This window comes from Spodoptera frugiperda, chromosome 25, assembly GCF_023101765.2.
Source record: "Spodoptera frugiperda isolate SF20-4 chromosome 25, AGI-APGP_CSIRO_Sfru_2.0, whole genome shotgun sequence".
In the NCBI taxonomy this organism is placed as follows: Eukaryota; Metazoa; Arthropoda; class Insecta; order Lepidoptera; family Noctuidae; genus Spodoptera; species Spodoptera frugiperda.
This window is the reverse complement of record NC_064236.1, coordinates 5673281-5696361: the sequence shown is the minus strand read 5'-3', so window position 1 is coordinate 5696361 and position 23081 is coordinate 5673281. Positions and strand designations below refer to the sequence as shown.

Genomic DNA, 23081 nt, shown 5'->3' with positions numbered 1-23081 from the left:
ACCATATTATTATACGTTTGTCTGATAATTCACTTTCCATAATCAGCTAAACAATGTTTTAACGACTCGCCTTAATAAAAAATAACCTTCTTTTTGATGATTTGACAGTTTATTCTAGATGACTTCTAATATTTGTATGGAACTTCTCTTAGCTATTTAGTCGCAAGAGCAATTGCCGAGCAAAAAGTATCAGGTCTCAGGTCATCACGATCTGTAGTGTCCGTTAATGCTAGTAGACTTGACATGTTGCATAGGACTTTTCAGGACATAAGGGCAAAAGTATAAGTTCCAATCCCGCCGGTCCCTTTAGGGTGAAAAGGCGTGATGTTACGCTATGATATGAAACCATCGAGCAATTTTTTGGAAATGAAAATGATAGTCATTTGGTATTTGTAGCTTTCCTAAAGTACCTTGTCAAATTGTCATTCTCAGGGTCATCTAATGGTTACTTATCTTAGCTATTGTTTTCGGAACAAAATCGTTACTAAGCGATAGTTTAAGTAATCATTAAATGTATCTGAGTACGAGATTAAGTAATGTACATGCAACTAAATATGCTTCTGGGAATTCCTTTAGGGGAATAAAATATTCCAAACCTATTTAGTTATTGTTTAAACATATTTGATTACATTACTGACCCGGTGAACTTTGTGCCATCTTTTTACGTTTAACGACACGACAGCTTCATCCAATTCGACCAGGAAAGTCCCTATTTGTTTAATGTGAAATATTTAGTTTGTATCTACATATTAAGAAAAAAAAGCATGCTTGTTTTAAAAAAGTTTCTTATAATTTCATGGAAAGCAAACGATTAGGTGTTCTTCTAAACACTTCGTAATTGGATACTAAAAATGTTCTAGTAATTAACTTGGCTTAACTGTCATATCTTATCGTTGTACGCTATTAAATCTTTGCCCAGCCTATAAGGGCAAGAGCATACTTACGCACAAATATACTGTTTAGTGAATATTGCGCACTGCCATACATTGCACTACAAAATAAGCCGTAATTGAGAGTCGTACAACTTTTTTAACAAAACCGATTACCGTTATGGCTTTTAGATTTTTATACTATAGGCCTTATTAATAAATAGTTATACAATTAAAACCTGTATGTCTAGACCAGACCTTAAGTTTAAAGTAGGTATTTTCTTGCCCCTTTCGATTTCCGTTGCTTTATTCTTATCGTATTATGAAATAATGAGTAATCGAAAGCGAGCTCGCCAGCGATAAACATGTTTACGCAAACAAAGACTGATACGCAACCATGTCCTTCTTTGACATCACGGCTGAGAACAATGTTGTTTTTATATTACAGCAGACAAACAAACCAGTAACATATACCTACGCGACCTACACACAGTAAAAAACAAACAAATAAATTATTTGATAGCGCCAATAAAAGTATTGCTACATTTGGAATACGCAGATCAGTAAACTCATCATCAAAATTAGCAAAGTTTAAAAAGTAAACACCATTTATCAACGTTGTCACACGGCCCAGCCGAGGTGTTTTTCGTTACAGTGCACACGGTAAATTTGCCGCACACGGTCGCGTTTAGTTAGTTGATCGGAATCGAGAATCGAGTGCAAACTCGACATACAAAACGCAAGCGCAGACGCCGGCTGTGACGTTCGCTCATTGGACGTTAACGAAGATAAGTGTCGCTACACGCTGTCCCTAGCCTCAGTCGCTGACCACCCAGCCGCTCAACACTACATACGGGACTCAACACCTACGTGAGTATTACCAATTACAATATAATACTCATATTTCCGTTGCTATAATTTATTACAATTATAGGAAAATATTACTAGTTACGTGTATTGTGCCTAGATATTAGACATTATTTCGTATCTAATAACAATTTAATTGTATGATCACATTGATTATTCTCAATTAACTTAATGACCTTTTTTCGTGGACAATCAATTGTGAAGTCGGTAAATAAAACACAGTGAGTAAATATTACAGTAAACAAATAACATTTTATTTATATTTCTAATTGTTTCCCTACTTTTCCACGCGGTATACAGGCAGAAACCAATTAATTTAATTATACTTGTAACTAAACTACCATGTTGGAATTTTTTCTTTATAATTTCAGATTACCCTCATGTACTATTAAAATAATTTTGTAATTGTCTACTTTATATTCGTATATTCGTCGTAGTAAATGAGCATTGAAGTACAATATAGGCACGTTATTTAGTTTTAGTAAAGAACTAAACCGGTTATTCGCCGGCACCCTTCGTATACGCGCAAACCTTTTTAAAGTATGCATGCAGCGTGTTTTTGCAGACCACGAGCGAAGTATGCGTTTTGTATATTATCTTAAAATTATTTATCCTCATACGTGATTGTGATTTGCAGTGTAATTTCTTTGTTCTCAGTTGAAACATGGAGATCAAATCAGTTTTGGTGGTCGACGGCGTCGGTGCAAACTGCACGGAGATTCTTAACTCTCACGGAATCACCGTCGTCAATAAAGCGAAAATCACCAAGGAGGAGCTCCTTCAAGAAATCCCGGTAAGATCTTCTGTGACCACGTTTTTGCCACGTCTACTTACGTCTACCCACATTACAATTTGAAAAAAATTTAATCTTTCATCATGTAATACGAGCACATTTTTATCGATCTACCTACAAAAATAATTAGAAAAATTGACCTTCATTGTTTCTTGGGGATCCTACAATATCTGGCCATAGGAAGACATGCAAGAAAAACCACGGGCCAGAACTAATGAAGTTCAAAAATACATATTATAAATATCTCAATTCATTCGTTTTGTTTATCATCAACGTTCTTAAATGACAAAAGGTCATTGCACCGCGTGTGCGATTATAGCAATCTGCGTGCAAAGTTTGTTTTGATTATACAAATCGTTTTAACAGGTGGATAAAATCTCCTTTACTTCTTGATAAGCCTTGTTTAGGCCGATTGTAGCTTATACTTGCACTCTTATGGATTTTTCCTGTATTGAATTATGGTTTATTGGTTATGCACAATATTTTTTCCTCAGTACACAACTACCTACATGTTTTGATATTTGTATAGTTACTTCTACCTTCAAGTAAAGATTTTCCTCTACCTACATTTCATTATTAATTAATGCTAGTAGTTGAATTCTTTTCGCGTCCTACCTCCCGTTTATCACTATTCATATAATTGATCAACGCGACCGTCATAAGATTTTTATTACACGTGTTTTATAGTCACATCTATTTCAATTACACACGACATATTTTTGATACAATGATATTTTTATTTTTTACAAATAGAAATGTACGTAAACTGCCAAAGGACGGAGAGGATGTAGATATAAATAGCTTCAAAGTCAAAGATGGTACGCCATTTTATTGTTATGTTAATAATCTTTATAAATATGTATGTACAACAGAAATACGACGCGTTAGTGGTCAGATCTGCATCACAAGTCACCAAGGAAGTTCTAGAAGCAGGCAAGAACCTGAAGGTTGTTGGTCGAGCTGGAGCAGGAGTGGACAACATCGACGTCGCCACCGCTGGACAGCGAGGAATCGGTGTTATCAAGTAAGATAACGTTTAATGTAAAGTTACCTTTAGGGAATTTCCACGTGACAGAATAATATCTCGTAATGTGTATACTAGGTTTGCACAAGATGACATATAATTTTATTTCCACGTGGTAAAATGTATCTTAGGTATATGTGCTAGTGTCGGTCTCGAAACAACCATTCGAATTCGAAATTTTCTTGAAATATGAAATTGTACTTCAGTGCAAGGTTTGAAAATAGTGTTTTTATTCTAGCGCTCCCGGAGCCAACGCCCTAAGTGCTTGCGAGCTGACTTGCAGTCTGATCCTAAACCTGTCAAGACATGTAGTGCCGGCTGCTGCCGCCCTGCGCGCTGGTCGCTGGGACCGCGCGCTCTACACCGGCACTGAACTCAACGGCAAGACTCTCGCCATCCTCGGCCTCGGCAGAGTTGGCAGGGAGGTTGCCATCCGCATGCACTCGTTCGGCATGAAGGTAAATAACACGCATCTCCTTACTTCTAGCCTTCTAGGTCTGTGCGAAAAACAGCGAAAGGCAAGTTTCCGTGGCGTGTTTAGCCGTCACAGTGACATTTTTAAACTACATAATGTCACTTTGACAGCAAACCACAACATGGAAAACTAACATCGTTGTAGATAGCAGAGATGTTTCGCTTTCGCAGCGAAAATAATGCGGACGGTAACGCTAGTTAAATAGCGACATTGGAATAAATTGGATGAAGGTCAAAGACAATATTGACGAAATTGATCGTCGCGTCGATCGATTCCCGACGGGAGCTGATAAAACAGATGCTAGTAAACTAATATTCCACTGACACTGAGAACCCGATGAGTAAATGACCGATAGATAAGATAAGGAAGCTGTAGCAATGGAGACTTTAATTTTTCTGACGAAATACAGACTGATGCAAATAGCTTTTAACCTTCTGATAACATTTAATTTTCCGTTTTGTTTCTTTGTTTGTGGGACTTTTGATGTCTGTTTATTGTGCTAATTTTTAAGGAATAATATGCGGCTGCTTGCTATTTATTTATTTAACCAACATCTATTACACTTACATATTTGTTATATCATTTCGAATAAGACTTTGATGACTGCTATGAGCGAAATCATTTTATTTGTCAATATTTGTTAGTTAGTACTAGTATTAGAAGCGACAGCCACTTTGTTTTCTTATGAATGATTTGCATTGTTAACAAGGTTATGCGTTGTTCAGATTATAGGTTACGACCCGTTCGTGACGGCAGAACAGTGCGCCTCTTTCCACGCCACTAAGATGGAACTGGACCAGATCTGGCCGCTTGCCGATTACATCACCCTGCACACACCTCTCATTGAGTCGACAAGAAGTAAGTTTGCGATTACAGTTACTCAATATTCTACTGATACATACCTACATAAATGTATAGGTATAATAAGTATAAATTTTTATACATGTGTATGTATTTATTATCGTATCTTATTCTTTTTGCTTTAACGACTTAAATAATTTGATGATTATTATTGTTCTTCGTCAGTAGTCTGTATCTAGGTACCAATGCTTGCGTAAGATGATCAAATTGATAGATTAAACAAGAATAACCATTGAGTTTCTGCTTATAGCAATTCAGTACTAGTAATAGTTTCTCTCGAGGATAGACCTATATTTGACCGTTTCACCTGTATGTGTGTATGTTTGTCCGTTATTATCTCCCGATCGGCTTAACCGTTTTTGATGTGAGTTACGAGTTTCAGAAATTAATGTTAAATTTACTGTTAAACAAACCAGTCATATGACTTGAATGAACCAGACAATTTTTGCTTACCCTGCAATAAGTAGTTTTATAATTTGCGCTCACAAGATGACGCTAGTGAATCGTAGTTCAACTTAACATCAGTCAAGTACAGACATGAGCAAATATTTTTAAGGTACACTGCAAATGGTGCGGGTATCCTCACTGAAATTATTCGCATTTTTCATTAACCGCTTGTATACTTCTGCTTGCGTTAAGAAGTATTATGAAAAAGAAAAGAAAATACTGGGTGCACCCATTTCTGACCATTATGAATAATGATGCTCTCATGCATACTCTTACGACGAGCCGTCGCATCGGAAATATCCACCATACGTTCTGCGGCGCCGTAGATTTTTGCGATGCGTCGCCGCAACGCAGTTTTGCGGATTTACCCTAACTCTTTTTTCTTCTGTACAGATTTCATCAATGCGAAGGTACTCGGACAGTGCAAGAAAGGTATCAAGATCGTGAACGTCGGCCGTGGTGGTCTCATTCAAGAACGTGACCTTCTTGATGGGCTCAACTCCGGCCATGTAAGTTTATTCTTTTTTGTTCTTTGTGGAGCCTCTTTAAAGTCTCAGCACACATATGGGATCGGAAAGGGATCGTAACCGTAACGCCTTTCGCCTCGCTGTCAACCAGGCGTCAACCTACCGTATGCACGTAAGGAAAGCGTATCAGCAGCGCCTGTACGTCAACTCGGCTACGGCTAGGCGACACCGACTAGACTAACACGATAGTTAGTCGGTACGGAGAGACGTAAGCGCGGGGACGGAGAAACGTAAGCGCGGGGACGATGAGCCGTAAGCGCGGGAATTCAAGTTCGGAGCCTGTTCCGAGGCGAGGCGATTACGTTATTATTCCGATTAGTGTGCGTTGCAGTAGGGAGTTTAATACAAACCATTCTGAACGGCTCGAGGCGATACGGTGACGATCCCTTTCCGATCCCATATGTGTGCTGAGACCCTTAAGTATCAAATCCGAAACAAGGTGATTTGATAGAGAACCAATCGACATAGCTCAAAGAAGAAAGAAGAAGAAGACTGCCTCGTTAGCCGAGTGGTTGCAAGTGCGACTGCCGGGCAAGGGATCTCGGGTTCGATTCCCGGGTCGGGCGAAGTATTACTGGGCTTTTTTCAGTTTTCGAAAATTTCTGTGGTAGCACGGAGGCTAAAAATGTACCCGGTATATGGCAATAGGCTCACCACCAATTACATGTGACTTACAACATAAATTGTGAAATGTGGGTGTACATTGGCATTATGTGCCATATTGTGCACCTCTGTCTACCCCTTCGGGTATTAAAAGGCGTGACGTTATAAAAAAAACAACGTTCATGCAAGCATAGTGTAGTGCAAGTTTAATAAAAATAAAACATTTACCGTACCTACTTATTATTCTGAACCCTATAATTTCTGATATACCCATTCAGGTTGGAGGTGCCGCTCTGGACGTGTTTGAACAGGAGCCCCCCACTGATCCCCTGACCTTGGAGATCATTCAGCACAAAGCCGTCATTGCTACTCCTCACTTAGGTATGTTATATCCTCCTTAAACTAACGAACTTGTTTTGGACTCAGAATCTTGTATGGACCAAGTATCAGTAATTTAGGGTTTATTTCCGAGAATTTTAATAAGGATCCCTATTGATACTAACGCTGCTATAGAGCAGCGTGATATACCTAAGGACGAACGGATAGCCGTTCGTCCTTAGGTATATCACTAGGATAAACAAAATTAACGGTGATAACTACATAGTTGTTTTCACAAATGATAAATTATTGCCACTATAACAGATGCCTATTAAAACAAAATAGAATAAGCACAGAAGTCTTCGTGCGCGAAATCAACTTACACTTGATCAAGACTTACAGTTTTTCAAGACTTTTATATTACGTTATAGTAGATAATTCAATTTCATAAGGTTACAGTAACTCCTAATAATTTAGTAATTAATATAAAAATCTAGAAATCCTAATGCATTCGTCATGAGCACTTGACCTGAAACTAAGTGTAATTTATCGTCGATATAACTTAAACTACCATAAACCGTGAAGAATGATGCAAATTGAAGTAAAGAGCATGTTTAAAAGATTAATTTAGCCTCGTAGTTACCTATTTAAAAATATATATTTTGCCTAAAACTTGATATCCAATCTCTAATTGCCTAATCTTTAATCTAAAATACGAAATTCTATAGAGATTTCCATCCTTATATACTTGTATATTTTGTAAATTACGTTAATATATAGTTTTAAATATCGGATTCAATTCGCGGGTCCTATCCTATATCCCATCCTAGGGCTTTTATCAGTATGTTTTTTTATATGTGGCACTGTTGTCTGATCTGTGGGACTTAAGTAATTAAAATCTTATCATCATCATATAACGTCCAAGATATCCCTCTAGAAAATAATAACTCCGTAATGATTTCCAAATCCTTACTAACGCCACCTGATTTGTCTACAGGAGCATCTACGAAGGAGGCTCAAGTGCGTGTGGGTCAGGAGATCGCTGAGCAGCTGGTAAACCTGGTCAAACCTGGCACCTACAACACACCACTGGCCGAAGTCACACGTGTCTTAAACAAGTAGACTATGACTAACACATACACATGCAATGTTTTTGTAATATTAGTTTGTTCTTTATCATTAAGTTTTGTGAAAATAGCAATTCGTCATTTACTTTCACTTATCTATACCCAGCTTCTGAGACGTAGGTATACATTTGTACAACGATATTTTTTTAGCATTAAGTCTTTTTTTTTAGTATTAGGTACGTACAAGATATATAGTTTCTGTGTCTTAGTTTAAGTAATCTAGTGTCAAGCACCATTTTAGGATGACAGTCAACTAACATTATCCACGTAACAATAAATCAGTCAATCAGGTTAATACTTTACTTAGATATGTAAGAGTAAGACAATAGATTCCTCGATCTTGTAACGGGTGAAAGAATGGAACATTTAAAGTTTGATTTGTCCTTGACCAAATTATGCTTGGGGGAGTGTGGTTTGGGTGAAAAAAACGTGGGGATGTGGCAAGGCGGGGCCATATTATAATAATAAAGTAAAATATTTCGAGGGTACGAATCAAGCAAATCTTTAACTTCCCATCTTCTCTCGATTACAAGTTCGGGGGACGACATCATGAAAATTCTCATCTTCGTGTGGGGAAGATGAGAATAAACCTCATGAAAATATAGTTGAGTAGGCCCCAATGCATGGAATTGTGTTCAATTCAATCAATCATTGTTAGATATAAGATAGATATAAGCTACTACCACAACATAAGGCATATATTCCTGGCGTCACTCGCGTCACGCACTGTTTTTTGTTTATTATTAGATTTTAAGTTACAACTCAACAATTTGTTATAATATAAAACCCATGGCGTGAAAAACACGAAACCTTATTTAGTTGCTATAAGAAAACTTATGGTAATTAAAAAATATATTTTTTACCTTAGTTATATTAATTTATATGTTATTAAGTATTAAGAGTCGGATGTGTGGTTATTTTGCTAGTGTCATGTGCCATACCAGAAAACTATGGCCAACTGACATTCAATATGTCAACATTTCAATTTCAGCATATAAGGATGTATGTAGGGGAGATATAAACTGTTCCTTACCTATTTTTGAATCATTGGTCCTTTAAATTAGAGTACACCTATAGTTATGTTTTTTTTTCTATACATAAAATTAATGTTTTTTTGTTATTTGACTAGAATTAAGGTTCTTCTTCTTAACTCCTTTGGAACGCGCACATTAAATACATTACAAAAAATTTAAAATTATTTTATTTAAAAATTACTTACACTTATAATTTACACAAGTATAAAAATGTAATCTAATCCATCTAATGTGATGAATTTGGAATCGAAAAGGTATCTAAACCCGTTGCCAGACTGTAACCTAGAATGTATTCTCTAGTACCTATTTGATGGTGGCTCAAATATATATAAATTAGTTGTAATGTACTTCATGCAGACAAATCCCTCTTTTGATAAGGACACCATAGTCCAGCAGTGGACAGTCCCGGGCTGATGTAATGTTTATTATTGTTTTAATCACTTCGCATTATTGAAGTGCGCTGCCACACTTACCCAATACATTCTAGATTACAGTCGGGCCGAGTTGTGGTAAACTTTCAGATATAAAATTTGATTAGAGGGGATTATGGGAACGGGATGGTGGGTAGGGGAGTAATGTAAATGTTAGAAGAGTTAGTTGCCGCCTCGCCTGAACGTCCTGCCGGGCACTACTTTAGGCGCAGCATCTACTTGTGGCTCCTCTTCTTCCTGGACTGACCTTGTGGCTGCTGTATTAACAAAAAATATCACTTAGTTAAACATCGTTTTACACTGTTTTACTTTAATGGGCTGTGGGCTGGTGACTCCTAAATACATATAAGGAAGGACAACCTCATTTGACTATCTATACTGAATTATGGAACTTATGACCTGCTAAATTGAAGGCATATTCCCGAAATGGATCACGGTTTACTTCAATACAAGTTAACTACCAGATTCGAAGATTAACCGTACCGTTGAATGACGTACTCACGGGACTTAGGTATGGGTTCGCTTCCAGCTTGAGTACTAGGAACTAGTAGAAGGAATAATTTTATTAACCCGTCGTATGCTGAAGCAGTGATCAGTGCGAGACCCAATGTGTATTCTATTGTTGTCTCATATAGCCGCAAACGAACGGTTAATCAAATATATGTGCAGGTACTTGCTATAACAGTAAGTACCTAAATACCTACTAAGTACGCACCGTACCGTCACGTCAAAAAAATAGGTAGGTTTGTTTTACCTGTAGTTTTTTTTTACAATACGTTCACCAGAACGCAGATGAAGGGCAACGAGGGGACGAGATCTCAAGGTCAAATAATTGGAGTACAACGCATAATTAAATTATTTCCCGTATTGCGTGAATGGCAGGTAAGTAGCCTTTTTATGGGACTTTTATTATTGCTATGATAATTTTCAAAATACCAATTTAAGATGAGGTAGTCATAAGTATAATTATTTATTTCGTGATACACTACCGTACTATTTCTTTGTGACAAAATACATATTTGCAATGACAAGGCAGACTATTGCCAACATGACACAATCATTTCAAAATAGAAAGATCATTTTTATTTGTCCTTGAAAATATGAAGACATTGAAACGTCTACACTCATTTATTGTATGTATTTCAAAACTATACTTTCTGGGTCCAATAGATACTATTGGTAACTTTTTAAGCAAATCCTCAGAACCTTTAGTACGTACGTTTTAATAAACCAACCTATCAGAACGCCGAACGCGTTCTCATTTCCATTACTTTAAGCGTAAAGCAAACTTGTACTAAGGGTACTGGTTAGTTCTACTTACGCCTTCCAAAGCGGCCTCTGCTTGGCTTGGGTGGAGCTGGTGCTTCATCATTGGCGACTTCCCTGGTCACAGGAGCATTGTTGAAGCGCTTCTTGCTCTTGTTGTCTGCGATTGAAAAACAAACATTTCAATTGCAATTTTATTAGTAATTTTAATTAAATTAATGAAGATGGTCAGTATGATTTTTAAGTTGTGCATACAAATAAACCCTGTCACCCAAATGACGCCAATCAGAGTGCATGATGATTGTGAATTAGACATTTTTTTAAAAATAGTTCTACTAACTGTAGTTAATTTTGGTGGGGTCAAGAGAATCCTGAGCTGGCGACGATGTCGTGGTCGAGGGAGCGTGCAATTTGGCTGCAAATACAAATTGTTTGTTAATTTATAACCAATTTTAAACTCGAGAGATCTGAAAATAGAATTCAATCTTGCTTGAGCAGTGTAGCTTATATTTGTAATTTTAATAGTTCATAGCACAAAGTATGATACAAAAGTATCTCCTTTTTTCACAAATTTGGTATCTGTAGTATCCACTTCTTTCTTCGAATCTTCATTTATAAGGTACTGACCTTCAGCAGCCTGAGCCCTTTTCCTCTTGAGGATCTCAAGGAGTTCAGTGTTGCTTCTGAACGGCCTGACGCCGTTGCCAACTAGCTTCTTGCCCTCAGTGGTGGATGTTGGAGCCTCAGTCGATGCCTCCTGCTGTTCACCCTCTTCGGGGTATTCACCCTCCTCCTCATAATCGCCTTCCTCCTGGAAATATAAAAAATTCTATGTTACACTAATACTGTACTAAAATCGTAAAGTAGAAAAGTTATTCTGTTACAAGTATGTTTGGTTGAACGTGCTATAGTCGTCAGGACTACTGGTACGAACTTCAAATATATTTTAATGCCGGATAGTTCATTTATTAGTGATAAAACATCATGCTAAGGTCTGTTTAAACACTTTTTATTGTTAATGAAGCCTTGGTCAGATAATCATGAGAAGGTATCAAAATCTAAAGAATGATGTGTAATATTTATATGTACGGCAGTTAATTATTAATTACAAATAGCTTTACAATTATTTATGGTACATAAATAAAATTTTACCGATCGTAATTGTTTAGTACCTACGTACCTAAATGGAAATCGGCCTTCTGTTCAACGGATACCAACATTCTCTATAATTGGTAAAACGTTCAAAATCGAAACATGATAATAGATTCGATTTCGGTTAATTAATCATAAAATCGTTTTCCAATATCGATCTTTATCGGAGGAATGTTTAATTTGCGAATGCATGCGAGTCCGCCATTGACCTAGCGAATGGTTAATTTTTTGTCAGCGTGCGTTCATATTTAAAGGTTGCAAGTCAGTTTATCGTAAAAAGACAATACTTCAATTAATACAGGAATTAAAATGTTTTCATTAAATTTTATGCTTGCTCCATTAACACGTTATCAAGCAAAATGCGTTTCGTTTTCGTTTACCTGTTTTGGGGGCCGTTTACCTGTGGGCTACAGCCCAATCGCGATACTTGTATCGATTCATTTAAATGAAGGTAGAATGAATTAAGATTATTTTCTAGAATTATAAATACAATTAAAAATGTGCTAAAGAACTGTTTATTAAAATATGCTACTCGCAGAAACGGATCGTATCACGTGTATCCGTGACCTTTTCATCACCGGTCCTGTTATAATACAGTCGATTACATAATATTAATTAACAATTAGACAACTAAAAAACCGGATTCAATAAAAAAAACTCGTTAATTAATCGTGCATTTTCCGTATACGAGCAAAGATTGCCATTCGTATTGGACGTAATAAATTTCCTTGGGAAAACCAGTTCAGCGGACGGGTGGTGGCCCAAACTTGCAGGTAGAAATTCCTCAAAGGAAAGGGAGGTCTTGCAAAGGTCATACGCGAAGGTGACCCGATCATCGGACACTCGCCCCACTCGCCTTGAACTAGATGGACATGCAGCGACATCCTTTGCGAAACACTGGTGCATCGGACACAATAATCACACCAATGGCAAAACTTCATTTTAAAACTGTTTACTCTTCTCAAAGTACCTCATGTTCTAGGTAGTAATTACTAAATGATAGACCTCAAAAGAATCACGTAGCATGTTAGTAAGCCAGTCAACCAAACATCGACATTATACAGTCAAGGTTCCTGGTTTTTCAACAAAACCTCCGCAGTATTGACATATTGCAAAATAATCTGCCAAAAAATATTAAAATATTAATTTAACTGAAGAATTACAAGCATGTTTATAGCATCAGCAAATGTTTAATTTACCTGTCGTCCCAAAACTTGTATTTAATTCTTGAACGGTATAAATATAACATTTTCCTTCTTTTTTACGATACGACGTAAAGACGGGTCAAGGCAAACGCGTCGGAGAACAGGACGTGAAGGTCAAAAAGGTCATTTTTATCTAGGAACCATAGTCACGTGGGTAAAAGGAATTGTACATAGGCAAGGATTGGCTCAGAACCTTTGTGAACATCTATTAACTCTATAGACACTAATGAAACCTCAACAAACTTATTACAAAAAACAATGACACATAAGCTACAACAAAACTTTATTATTCGATGTTTGCGCAACTTGTACCTGCGTCACCTCAAAACTTAAGAATCGAGCCCAACCGTCTGTTGTATGTGCGTCATAATTTCAGCTCAAACATGAAACTATTCATCTTATTATGTGTCCACAAGACCAAAATGAAACGCTTTCCAATAGATAATTTGGTATTGTTAAGTTAATTGAGCATGAAATCGCGTGAACTTCCACCTTTTAGCGGCGAAAGACAGACGTCTTCACATAGCGTCGTGACACACGACATAACATATGTAATAGGGTAATAGTAACTGCATGCATATTTACACAATTTGTGCTCCGTCTGGCCAAACAACTTGCATCGACGGAAATTTATTGCGAAACTACGCTAAGTGGACTTTCTAAGCTTTGATTCTTTGCAAAATAAAATGGCAATTTCTTTCAATAGAATCGAGGATGTGTGAAGTGCAATATTGTTATTTTACATGTTTATTAGTAGTTGTGTTTATGAGAGTCGACGCTCTTGTGTAACCGCAACAAGCCCGCGTCGTAACCGAGGTAGGTAATCAAATACCATTTTACCCGAAAATAGACTAATGCTGTGATCGGAAACCTCATTAATTTGGTACATAATAGTAATTTATACTTTACACATAATCTTGTATCTACTTTTACATTAAAAGGCTATCGGTCTGTAGTATTTGGTCGGCACTAAAATGGATATTACCACCGGTCATACCACTTAAAGTGTATCATAACATAACAGTGCATAAAGTACCTGAGGTGCAGCTGTGGTTGTGGTAGTTGTTGCTTTTCCCTTAGCCAATGAGCCGCGTTTGAGCAAGCCCCGAGAAGGTGCCGGTGGCCGCTCCTCGTCCTGCGCCAGCGCAGAACACACGACGCAAGCCACCAGAATAAATCTGAAACGAATATGGTATTTTCTTAAAATAAAATTTACATTTAATGACATGACGCCTTTTATTCCTGGAATGCGGACGTACACATACGAAGCAAGGTCAGACAATTAGTATCTCACATCTATAGTGGCGAGGCTCAAGGTAAAGTGGCGAGACTCCCCTTGGGATAGGTTATGACCGGAAATAATATATAGTAGGGGTTCCAGAATGGTCTATTTAGAGGATGCAGTGCGCTCTTTGACCATCAGTGTAGTTTTAGATAACTAAGAATCCCACATTCCTTAGAATTCTCTCAAAAATTTCCCCGTCATGCATCAGGCAATCTGACCACAAAACAAAGCTATAAACGGATAAATAGCGTTGATTGAATGCGCTGTCGTTCTGTTGCATCGTAGTTATAGATTAGATCCAGTTATACGTACGCGACTACGACCAATAGACGGACTAGTCGGTAAGAATTCTATGTCACCGCATAACTAATGGCAGCCACCTATACCTACATATAAAACATTCATATTTCAACATACGACTAGCCGATGAACCACATTTTTTCTACAGGGGGGTGTTATGGTAACGCTAAATCAGGACCGTGACAGTAACACATTTGTGTAACAAACCTGTTTGTTACATATTACTACACTTTTTTCACCTTTATCGTGTATGCAAATATCTACCGATTGCTATAACATAACTCCTATCGAACGATAAAAGTGTTGGTAGACATCACCAGAAGATTGCTAATGAGGTTTATACGAATAAATTAAGCTAATATTGGACGAAATGGAAATGAACGGTAAACGATATCTATAATCGGACTCTTTATTATTTTTTCCACTTTGGGAATTATTCAATTGGCCGTGACGTCGATATGTGTTGTGTCCATGAATGTCTTGTTGATTACTGTATCAACAGATATCCGTGTTGCGCCCTGTCAGATACATATGGCAAAAAAGTATGGTGATAGTCAAATAGATGGATAGTTAAGGTAAATCAATATTAATTCGGAGTTCACACTGCAACTAGGTGTTGCAATAACTGCATCTACATGCACCGAAGCGTCGGAAAGTGCAATCGGATTGATATAACAATATCGGGACGACGTGACGACTAGATCACATTGATGTTGCAATGAGACATTATTATGTCTGACACATTTACTTTTCTTCGATTGTTATGCAGTATCACTATTAATATTAGCACTATTAAGAATAACAATTTCACAATTAAATTGTATCTTTCTTCTAACTAAGTACCATTTGACTCACATTATGTCGTAGTTTTAATCGCCTTCGTTATCTCAAAGTATAGTTAAAGACAGTCCGTAATTACATACTACTACTACATAGATTGCCACTGCACTATTTTCCTAAACCTATCAGCATACATAATTGAAAGACGTACATTTATTTCATGTTATTATCCTAACGCTACTTGTATCCCTTCCAGCCACAGCCTTGTCTGACTAAATTAATACAACCCTGACATTGTTGGTATCTAGTTCGCAAAGTGATCATTTACTAAATTTCAAACCAGGTCTAACGACACCACACTCAGTCCAGTTGGTGTATTTTAACAGATATTTAATACACTACTCAATATTCTGTCGCATATTTACGATAAAGTCTCGAAAGATATTAGCCCAAAGTGAACCAGCTCTAATCGAACGCTGTTCCATTTATATTCGACCATCAGATACGGTAATGCATCATATATATGCAGATTCATATTTAATTATGTTTGCATAAAATATTTACTCAATCAATATGCTTCGTGCATATAATATTAGGCAATTAGTGAATTTTGGCTAATTTAAAAATGTATGTATTACTAAATCGATTGTAAGTTTTGAAGCAGGTAATAATAATACAGCCAGTCATGTCAGTGTCGAGACTTTTCTGCATAGTTATTTAACTAGATGTAAAATGTCAGGGATATCTATAATAGAAGCTTACATACCTAGTACCTATTCATGTACGTGTTTGATATCCGTAATTTAAATACCTACGAGTCTACGACTACAGCTAAGAAAGACGAATGATTCCTCGAATTCATAATGTCATATGTCACGAGTGTCATGCGCAGAGAATTTGTGTCATCCTTGTATGATCAATTATTATACGAGACGTGCAACATTATTATATAAATATTTATCACTACATCACAAAATATACTCGAAAGGTGTAACTAATAGTTGCTATAATTGTCGCAAACATATTTTTTACATAACTCTAATAGATGCCTGTCTAATATAAAAGTTACGTATATACGAATCACGTAATAGAAAATAGCCTTTCAACATATTAGAAGCAGTTATATATAAAAAGGTCAGGTTATATTTAAGTTCAAGGGGACAACTCTCTTATCATAATGGACATAATGGTTGTCACTCTTGTAAGCTCGATTTAGAGGTTTTGAGGACATCGCTTCATCTACTTCCTATGTACCTGTATGTAAATTAACGTCTACGCATGCATACGAACAACTTGGCCAAATGAGTTTTTTGCTGGAAGCTAACGCATGTTTAATACATGCATAGTTCAATGGCGTTAAATGTCAAATACGAGGCATGGCATGCCGAGGCTGGGTGAATGTCGAGCGCGGAGCGCTGCAACATGACGACCACCTCCGGGTCGGCAGCGAGCTGCGCGAAGCTCCGAGTGTGTGAGAACTCGGAGGCTCCACCATGCGCCTGCTGCCTCAGATAAAGGTCAACCCGTCGCTTTACTATATAGATAGTTGTATAACAAGTCCCGCACAGGGTCGGGTCAGGTGGAGCGCGCTTCAATTCCGTATCCGCTTCCGACACGACTTCCCTTGCTTTCTCTGTTTTATATAATTCTCAATCGAACAGTGCCACCCGCGCGCATTGTCCAACTAAAGTTATGCGCCATCACGTGGGCCATTCATACGATCACTAATCAACGCAACTGTTATTTTACAATGTTTCATAGCGCGTCAATAAACGTGCCGCTGCATTTTGTGAAAGGAGTGCGCAACTTTTGTTTGTCATTTGGCTATTGAGTAGAAACCATGTACCTGATTGCAGTTCAAGTCACGTTGGAAAAGTGCAGCTTTCTATACTAGGCAATGTAATTTACTATGTCGCACGTGTGTAGGTGCACCGAATGTGTAAATTTAACCTCAAATCACGTCAAGGTCAGTCGGCCAGAAACCAGAAGTGGTAAAAAGTAGGCTGACCTCGCAGTGCAATGCGGCAAACAGTAGTACTGTGCCCCCAGGCGCACTCGTGAGCGTTCTGCACCCAGCCATGACGGAGTTACGCACTTTTGACAGGAATTCAGTTTATATGGTCACCTTCGTATGACCCAAAAACTAATTGCACCATTGTTCCCACGAATTTCGGCAATCGGTAAAACAATACTCTCAAAAATAACTGGTTGTAAATAAAAGATCACACGTTTAATACAGATCTAACATTGGTCCAATAAATTGAGAAACAATGAGAGCTTCGGCGCACGAATCTTCTCACAGTCGAATGTAGCTTCGTAACTATTGAGCAACTTGTTCATGTTATGCGAATCACCGCGAAAGCTTTTGGTAGGTTTGAACAGTCTCGTTGAAAATGGTTTTTTTCTTTGTCAGAATAAATACGATCTGAGAAGATACCGTGAAACACTGAATACTTCAAGTCTCCTGATTTTATCGGCAAATGTCAATCGTCTAGTTGAGCAACTTTGTTTTATTACCAAATGTCTTATGTGCGCGCTAATGCCGGCGTTGGGCAAGTGCTCGATGTTACTGAGTGCATCTGCATCCAGTCACGCCTTTGTCTTACAGATGTTGCGCGCACATTTCGACGTGTGACCTAATCTATGCGCATCTCCTTAAAATATGATTCAGCTTGATGTATGATGTGGGAAGATTACACACAACTATTTACTCGCGACCCACGCGTGCCATTGTCTAAACGAACGTTTATTGCTAAATATATCAACACTCCAAAATTTATCGATAAGTCAGAAAACTGCATGAAACTGACGGAGAATTTTAATACATTATAATCTATATTAATTGAGGCCAGCAACTGGAAGTGGTTGCATTCATTATCAATAGCTAGGTACCTACCGACAGACATTGCGAAATATAGAAACACTAATTCTTAAACCTTGTTTCAATTATCCAGACATAATATTTTCCGTTTTGAAGCCTAATTTATGCAAACAATGTTGCAATTTTTTTTTATTTTAAATGTAGACACGTGAAAGTTTGCAATTTGGTGAATTCTAAACACAACGCAATTGTTGCAATTCTTAGTCGTTATTTTCGAAATGTTATTCTGATGTTACGACAGGGTATGTAAATCTTCATGTTAATAAACTCACTGCTACAAAGGATATTTTATCACTTTTGGCTTAAAACACACGGAATATGTAAAATAAGATCAATATATTCTAAGTTAAGCAAATGTAGCTCTGCATATCGTTTCGTTAAAAGGCTACACACGCGCAGACAAAGTGATTTGTAAAACTTTTTACGGCGATTTAATGCAGAACAAGATATTTTCTGAATTTATATGCGAATATTTATTTTGAACTCTAAACATTCCAAAGGCCGACAAAATACGATCAAGGACTATTACAAGCATTAGCTACACGTTTATCGGATTCTTGTGCACCTGGAATTTGAACGCTTGCTGAAATCGAACCAGGACTTTTTATCACAATGTTTCATTAATTATCGAAGCTAATTGGTAGCTTTATAAGTACATAAAGAGAACCTCTACATTAATTGAGCTCTTCGTAAAGGAAATGTTGTCATATGTTGCAGCGAGAAGTCAGTTGTGGCTAAACCTGCGTTGGGGTATTCATCCGCACACATGCACGTAAGATGATGCGGTTTTTACATAACAATGATAGCCGTCAAGTTGCAAGTGCCTCTGCCGGGAGCCTAGGCACGGCTGCGTCTGCCACATCCTACATAACGTTACATTGCCTAATCGTAGGTCGCGGGACCAACTTTCAACATGGGACCGACTCATTCATACAACCGGTTCTTGGTTTCGCTCAATTAATTTGAAAATTAATTAGTTTGTTACGCCGGGTCAGGCCGCGGTCTTTATAATGAGGTTTATAAGTCAACAAATTATGAAACATTGGTTGCGACCACCCTGCCCAATCTGCAGATAGGACACACTAGATATGTGAAAATTGATTTTATAATAGTGGAGTAACGTGTTACAGTTACGACGGCTGACCGAGTCGTAGGCGGCATTCATTATACTGTCCGCAAGTTGTCAGTTGCACTAAGTACAAGGGTGCGTTCGTATTACGTTTGACCATTGAGAATGATATTAGAAAGGCAACACACGCCGTAAACATTCCTGAGTTGATATTGTATTTATGATTACGTTTTTATGTTTCGTCATAAGTTATAAAGCAATACTCAACACTGGATCCAACACAATCGTTCACTTAACTTGCCTTTCAAATTATATCGCCGTGCGAAATCCCCAACAAACGATATTTAATTAATAGTATTATTCGAAACGGTCCCTAAGATATAATACTCTGTGGGACACTTAAGACATTATAAGTTAGTAGCAACTAGTGTTAAGTTATACAGATAAATAGACATCGCTAAAGCAATCGCACAGCTGCACCAGAGCTTAATTATTGAAAGGCTCCCAAGAAAAGTTCTATGAAAATAAAGAAGATATAAAAAATAATAAATATTAAGTTAACGTTACTCACAGGGGTAGAATCTTCATGTTTGTGTGGTGGAAGCGGTGATGTCGCAAGTGGCACTAGTGTCGGTCCTTTCTCCGCGGCACGGCTTTGTGCAGGTCTACAATCGACGGAGGCCACGCTTGATCTGCCGTTGAAACACGAACACCTCCGGTACCTACACTCCAAGTGGATGTCGCTGCAGTGGCCGCCCGCCGCGCGCCGCGCCACCACCGCCACCGCCACCACCGCCCGGCGCCGGCGCAGGCACCACTAGCCTGATTTAAATTCATGTGGCGCACGCGCAACCACATGCCGCACATTGTCTAAATAGCACCTTTAACTCAATTGTAGCCTCTTACACTTGGTAAATCCTGTTGTGACGTCTCCGAATCGTCGGCACTGCACCATATCGTGACATGCTTACAAAGCATAATTTAGGAAACTATTCTAACGGTGCGCCGGTACTATTCTAAGAAACAGCTATATTATACGTGAATAATAATATATCGCTATTGACCTTTTTACAGGACTTCCTGGTCGGCGCATCGTGAACTTTTACATTTAGATAGGTCACCTGTATTTTATGATTTGCTCGTTAATTAAGTTAGTCGTCTGAGGGAAAGTAAAAGGATGCTAAAATCGTCGCCGATTGTGTAATAAAAGTAAGAGATTTATTGGTAGAGAGACGTACTCATTGTGCTTGAATGATTAGGAACGGCGTGATAGGTAATAAATAAGTGCTATGGTCACTACGCCGCCGGCCACTTTCATTGAGGTCATAGGTGAGATGATTCTCCGGAATTCCATTATGTAACACGTAGACGAGATATATTTCGGTGATGGTGATGTTTCTGTGACGAAGTTTATTTAGATATTCTTAAATATAATTAAGGTACGTTCGAGCATTGAGCTTTAACAAGCATTATGAGAAGCTTTTAAAACAAGCTACGCAGATCACTGATCTATTAAAAACACAACCTGTTCCTTGAGTGACTAGAGATCTACATCTTTAGTGCCTACCTCAGTAGAGACAAATAATACCTAGGTAATGTTTTATGTGGCGATTGCACAAGATTCGTCTCAGAATCTCAGTAGGTAACAGTTTTATCTTCTTAATATTCATATCTTTCTGTATTTCTCAGGCAACCCACTTTCTTAGCTTTATGACATCAGTTGTTTTGCCGGAAAATATCACAGCTTGGGGCCGTGGCCCTGCACATGTCACTCAAGTTGGTGTGGTTGCCCTTAAGGGTACCGAATTACCTATTTTTAATTGACTATTTATTGCGTATGGTCGATAAATTAATTTAGGAAAAAACGCTTCCGTGTCTCTTATGCGTTGGTCGTACAATGACATTATGTATGTACATAAAAGAGATGCAGTGTACGTATTATATATTATTTTAACGCCATGTGCATTAGTACTCTAGTCACAAATATTTCAAGGATACAGCCATAAAAACTAGGCACGATTCCAATTTTAGGAAATATAAAAATAAGATATGTACCTAGTTGAATGTGTGTTTTGCTTGGTGTATATAATTATGTGCATACTTAGGTACGCTGGGTGGATGCACAATAAAGAAATTAGAATAAATAATTGTTACCTCTATCAAGTACCTACGTAAGTACCTGGTACCTGGGTGTTCTTAAACTGGCAAAATTTTTCTGGATATGATTATTTTAGATGTTTTGTACTTTTCTATGACTATTAGCAATCAATTGTTTGGCCACATCGGATTCCCATTTCCATATCAAAGTTTGAATTATACAACCAGGATATAAAAACACATTAGAAAAATAGCGTGTAGAAACTATTTATTATTTAGGTATTTTAAAAGGAAATGCTATAGGTACACTCACGCCGATTATGAGTAGATATATCTCATACTACCGATTTATTCTAAATCTTTATATTTTTCACTTGGCCTCTGTAGAACTTCTGTCAAAAATGAAGATTGATCCAAATATTCTGTTTTAAAATAGGTTATTAAAATTGATAGATACCGGGGTTGTTGACAACTGAAAGGGTTACGGGGCTACAGCTCAAAGCAGGAGTAGGAGTGTGATACTTTTTAGTCAGTAAGAGTCTGCATTCTCTAAGGCTTTAACCAAATAATAGTGGTCTATTTCCATTCTACCCTCTATTATTTCTATCTACATACTATCTGGAGATGTTGTTTATATTGATGTTTAAAATCAATCATTAGAAGACCAAGCAAGTCCAATAACTGAGTTATTAAGTTACCTGTTATTTTATTATAGAATGAATTATTTTTAACTCTGATGTCGCAGAGATTAATGCAAGCAATTACCTAATAATATGGGTATTGATATAAGAAGGAAAAATCATAATTTAATGCTAAAAGACCTTGTATTAACATAAAATGGGGCGGTATAACACAGCTAACGCTTAGGCATAGTATTAAGGCTAGGCAGTTTTAAAATAATAAAAGTACCTATGTCTTAATCGGGCATTTTTAATTTACGCAATACACAGTTTAATTAATTAATCAATGCATTAAGGAAAGGTCTCCTTGAAAATGTATATATATAACTAGTAAAATTATAATTTTATGACGGCTTTATGTGTATTATTTTTTATTAATTTAATATGTTCTTCAAATTGCAACATTATATTTTAACATATTATTGAATTAATAATGAGTTGAATCTTTTATTTTACATAATGTAATATATGTAGCTATCTACTATATATTAGTTGATTTTAAATGTGAGTTGAAGTGACCTTTCACATCTTAGCAAGCACTAACTTCTGTACCGTAGCGATTACGGTGTTCATATATTATGTAGGTACATACCCATCTACAGGCACATTCCTTTAAACAGGTAATAAAAGAAAATTGACTTTTGTACTTTAGTAAAAGATGACTTCATCGTAAATAAGGATTTGAGTTGTGTTAAGTAACAGTGGTAACTTGGTAAGTAGGTAATGTAATATTTGATAATTAATAAGTAACATTACATTCTCTGGGTGAAGAGCTGATCAGTTATTGTAACTGTTTCTATCAAGTAATACATAACTACAGTATAAACATTCTCACAAGTTGTTGCTAAGACGAGACCAAATGGAAACGCACTCTCAGAATTATTTGAGAGAGCTTTGGTAAGTTTACCAAATATAACGTAGGATCAATGATTAACTTTCTTATAATAATAAATAATAAGTTAGTGTTTGGCCACTAAACTAACTCATCTT

At 37.2% G+C, this 23081-nt stretch overlaps 2 protein-coding genes across 3 annotated transcripts; one reads left to right on the top strand and one right to left on the bottom strand.

The window, feature by feature from the left end:
• Positions 1-1525: 1525 nt before the first annotated feature.
• LOC118276367 (D-3-phosphoglycerate dehydrogenase) lies at positions 1526-9106 on the top strand. Its single transcript, XM_035594683.2, has 8 exons — positions 1526-1739; positions 2394-2529; positions 3402-3553; positions 3792-4011; positions 4754-4886; positions 5730-5845; positions 6745-6847; positions 7782-9106. Exons 2-8 carry the CDS (start codon positions 2401-2403, stop codon positions 7904-7906), a joined length of 978 nt encoding a protein of 325 aa, XP_035450576.1. The 5' UTR covers positions 1526-1739; positions 2394-2400; the 3' UTR covers positions 7907-9106.
• Positions 9095-20065, bottom strand: LOC118276446 (neurofilament medium polypeptide). Of its 2 annotated transcripts, XM_035594800.2 has the most exons (6): positions 19886-20062; positions 14036-14177; positions 11270-11453; positions 10983-11057; positions 10698-10802; positions 9095-9633 (listed from the first exon to the last, which is right to left on the bottom strand). In XM_035594800.2, exons 1-6 carry the CDS (start codon positions 19900-19902, stop codon positions 9539-9541), a joined length of 618 nt encoding a protein of 205 aa, XP_035450693.1. In that variant the 5' UTR covers positions 19903-20062; the 3' UTR covers positions 9095-9538. The 2 variants fall into 2 exon arrangements, with proteins under 2 accessions (XP_035450693.1, XP_050560547.1); XM_050704590.1 differs by lacking the exon at positions 10983-11057 and having other exon boundaries at positions 19886-20065.
• Between the last annotated feature and the right edge of the window lie 3016 nt (positions 20066-23081).

Excerpts from the sequence above, each read along its gene's own strand:
- LOC118276367 (XM_035594683.2), top strand. The coding sequence starts at position 2,401 with ATGGAGATCAAATCAGTTTTGGTGGTCGACGGCGTCGGTGCAAACTGC. Across the intron at positions 3,554-3,791 it reads CGAGGAATCGGTGTTATCAA|CGCTCCCGGAGCCAACGCCC; the intron begins GTAAGATAACGT and ends TTTTTATTCTAG. Across the intron at positions 4,887-5,729 it reads TCTCATTGAGTCGACAAGAA|ATTTCATCAATGCGAAGGTA; the intron begins GTAAGTTTGCGA and ends TCTTCTGTACAG.
- LOC118276446 (XM_035594800.2), bottom strand. Across the intron at positions 11,454-14,035 it reads CAACCACAGCTGCACCTCAG|GAGGAAGGCGATTATGAGGA; the intron begins GTACTTTATGCA and ends TTATATTTCCAG. Across the intron at positions 11,058-11,269 it reads AAGGGCTCAGGCTGCTGAAG|CCAAATTGCACGCTCCCTCG; the intron begins GTCAGTACCTTA and ends TTGTATTTGCAG.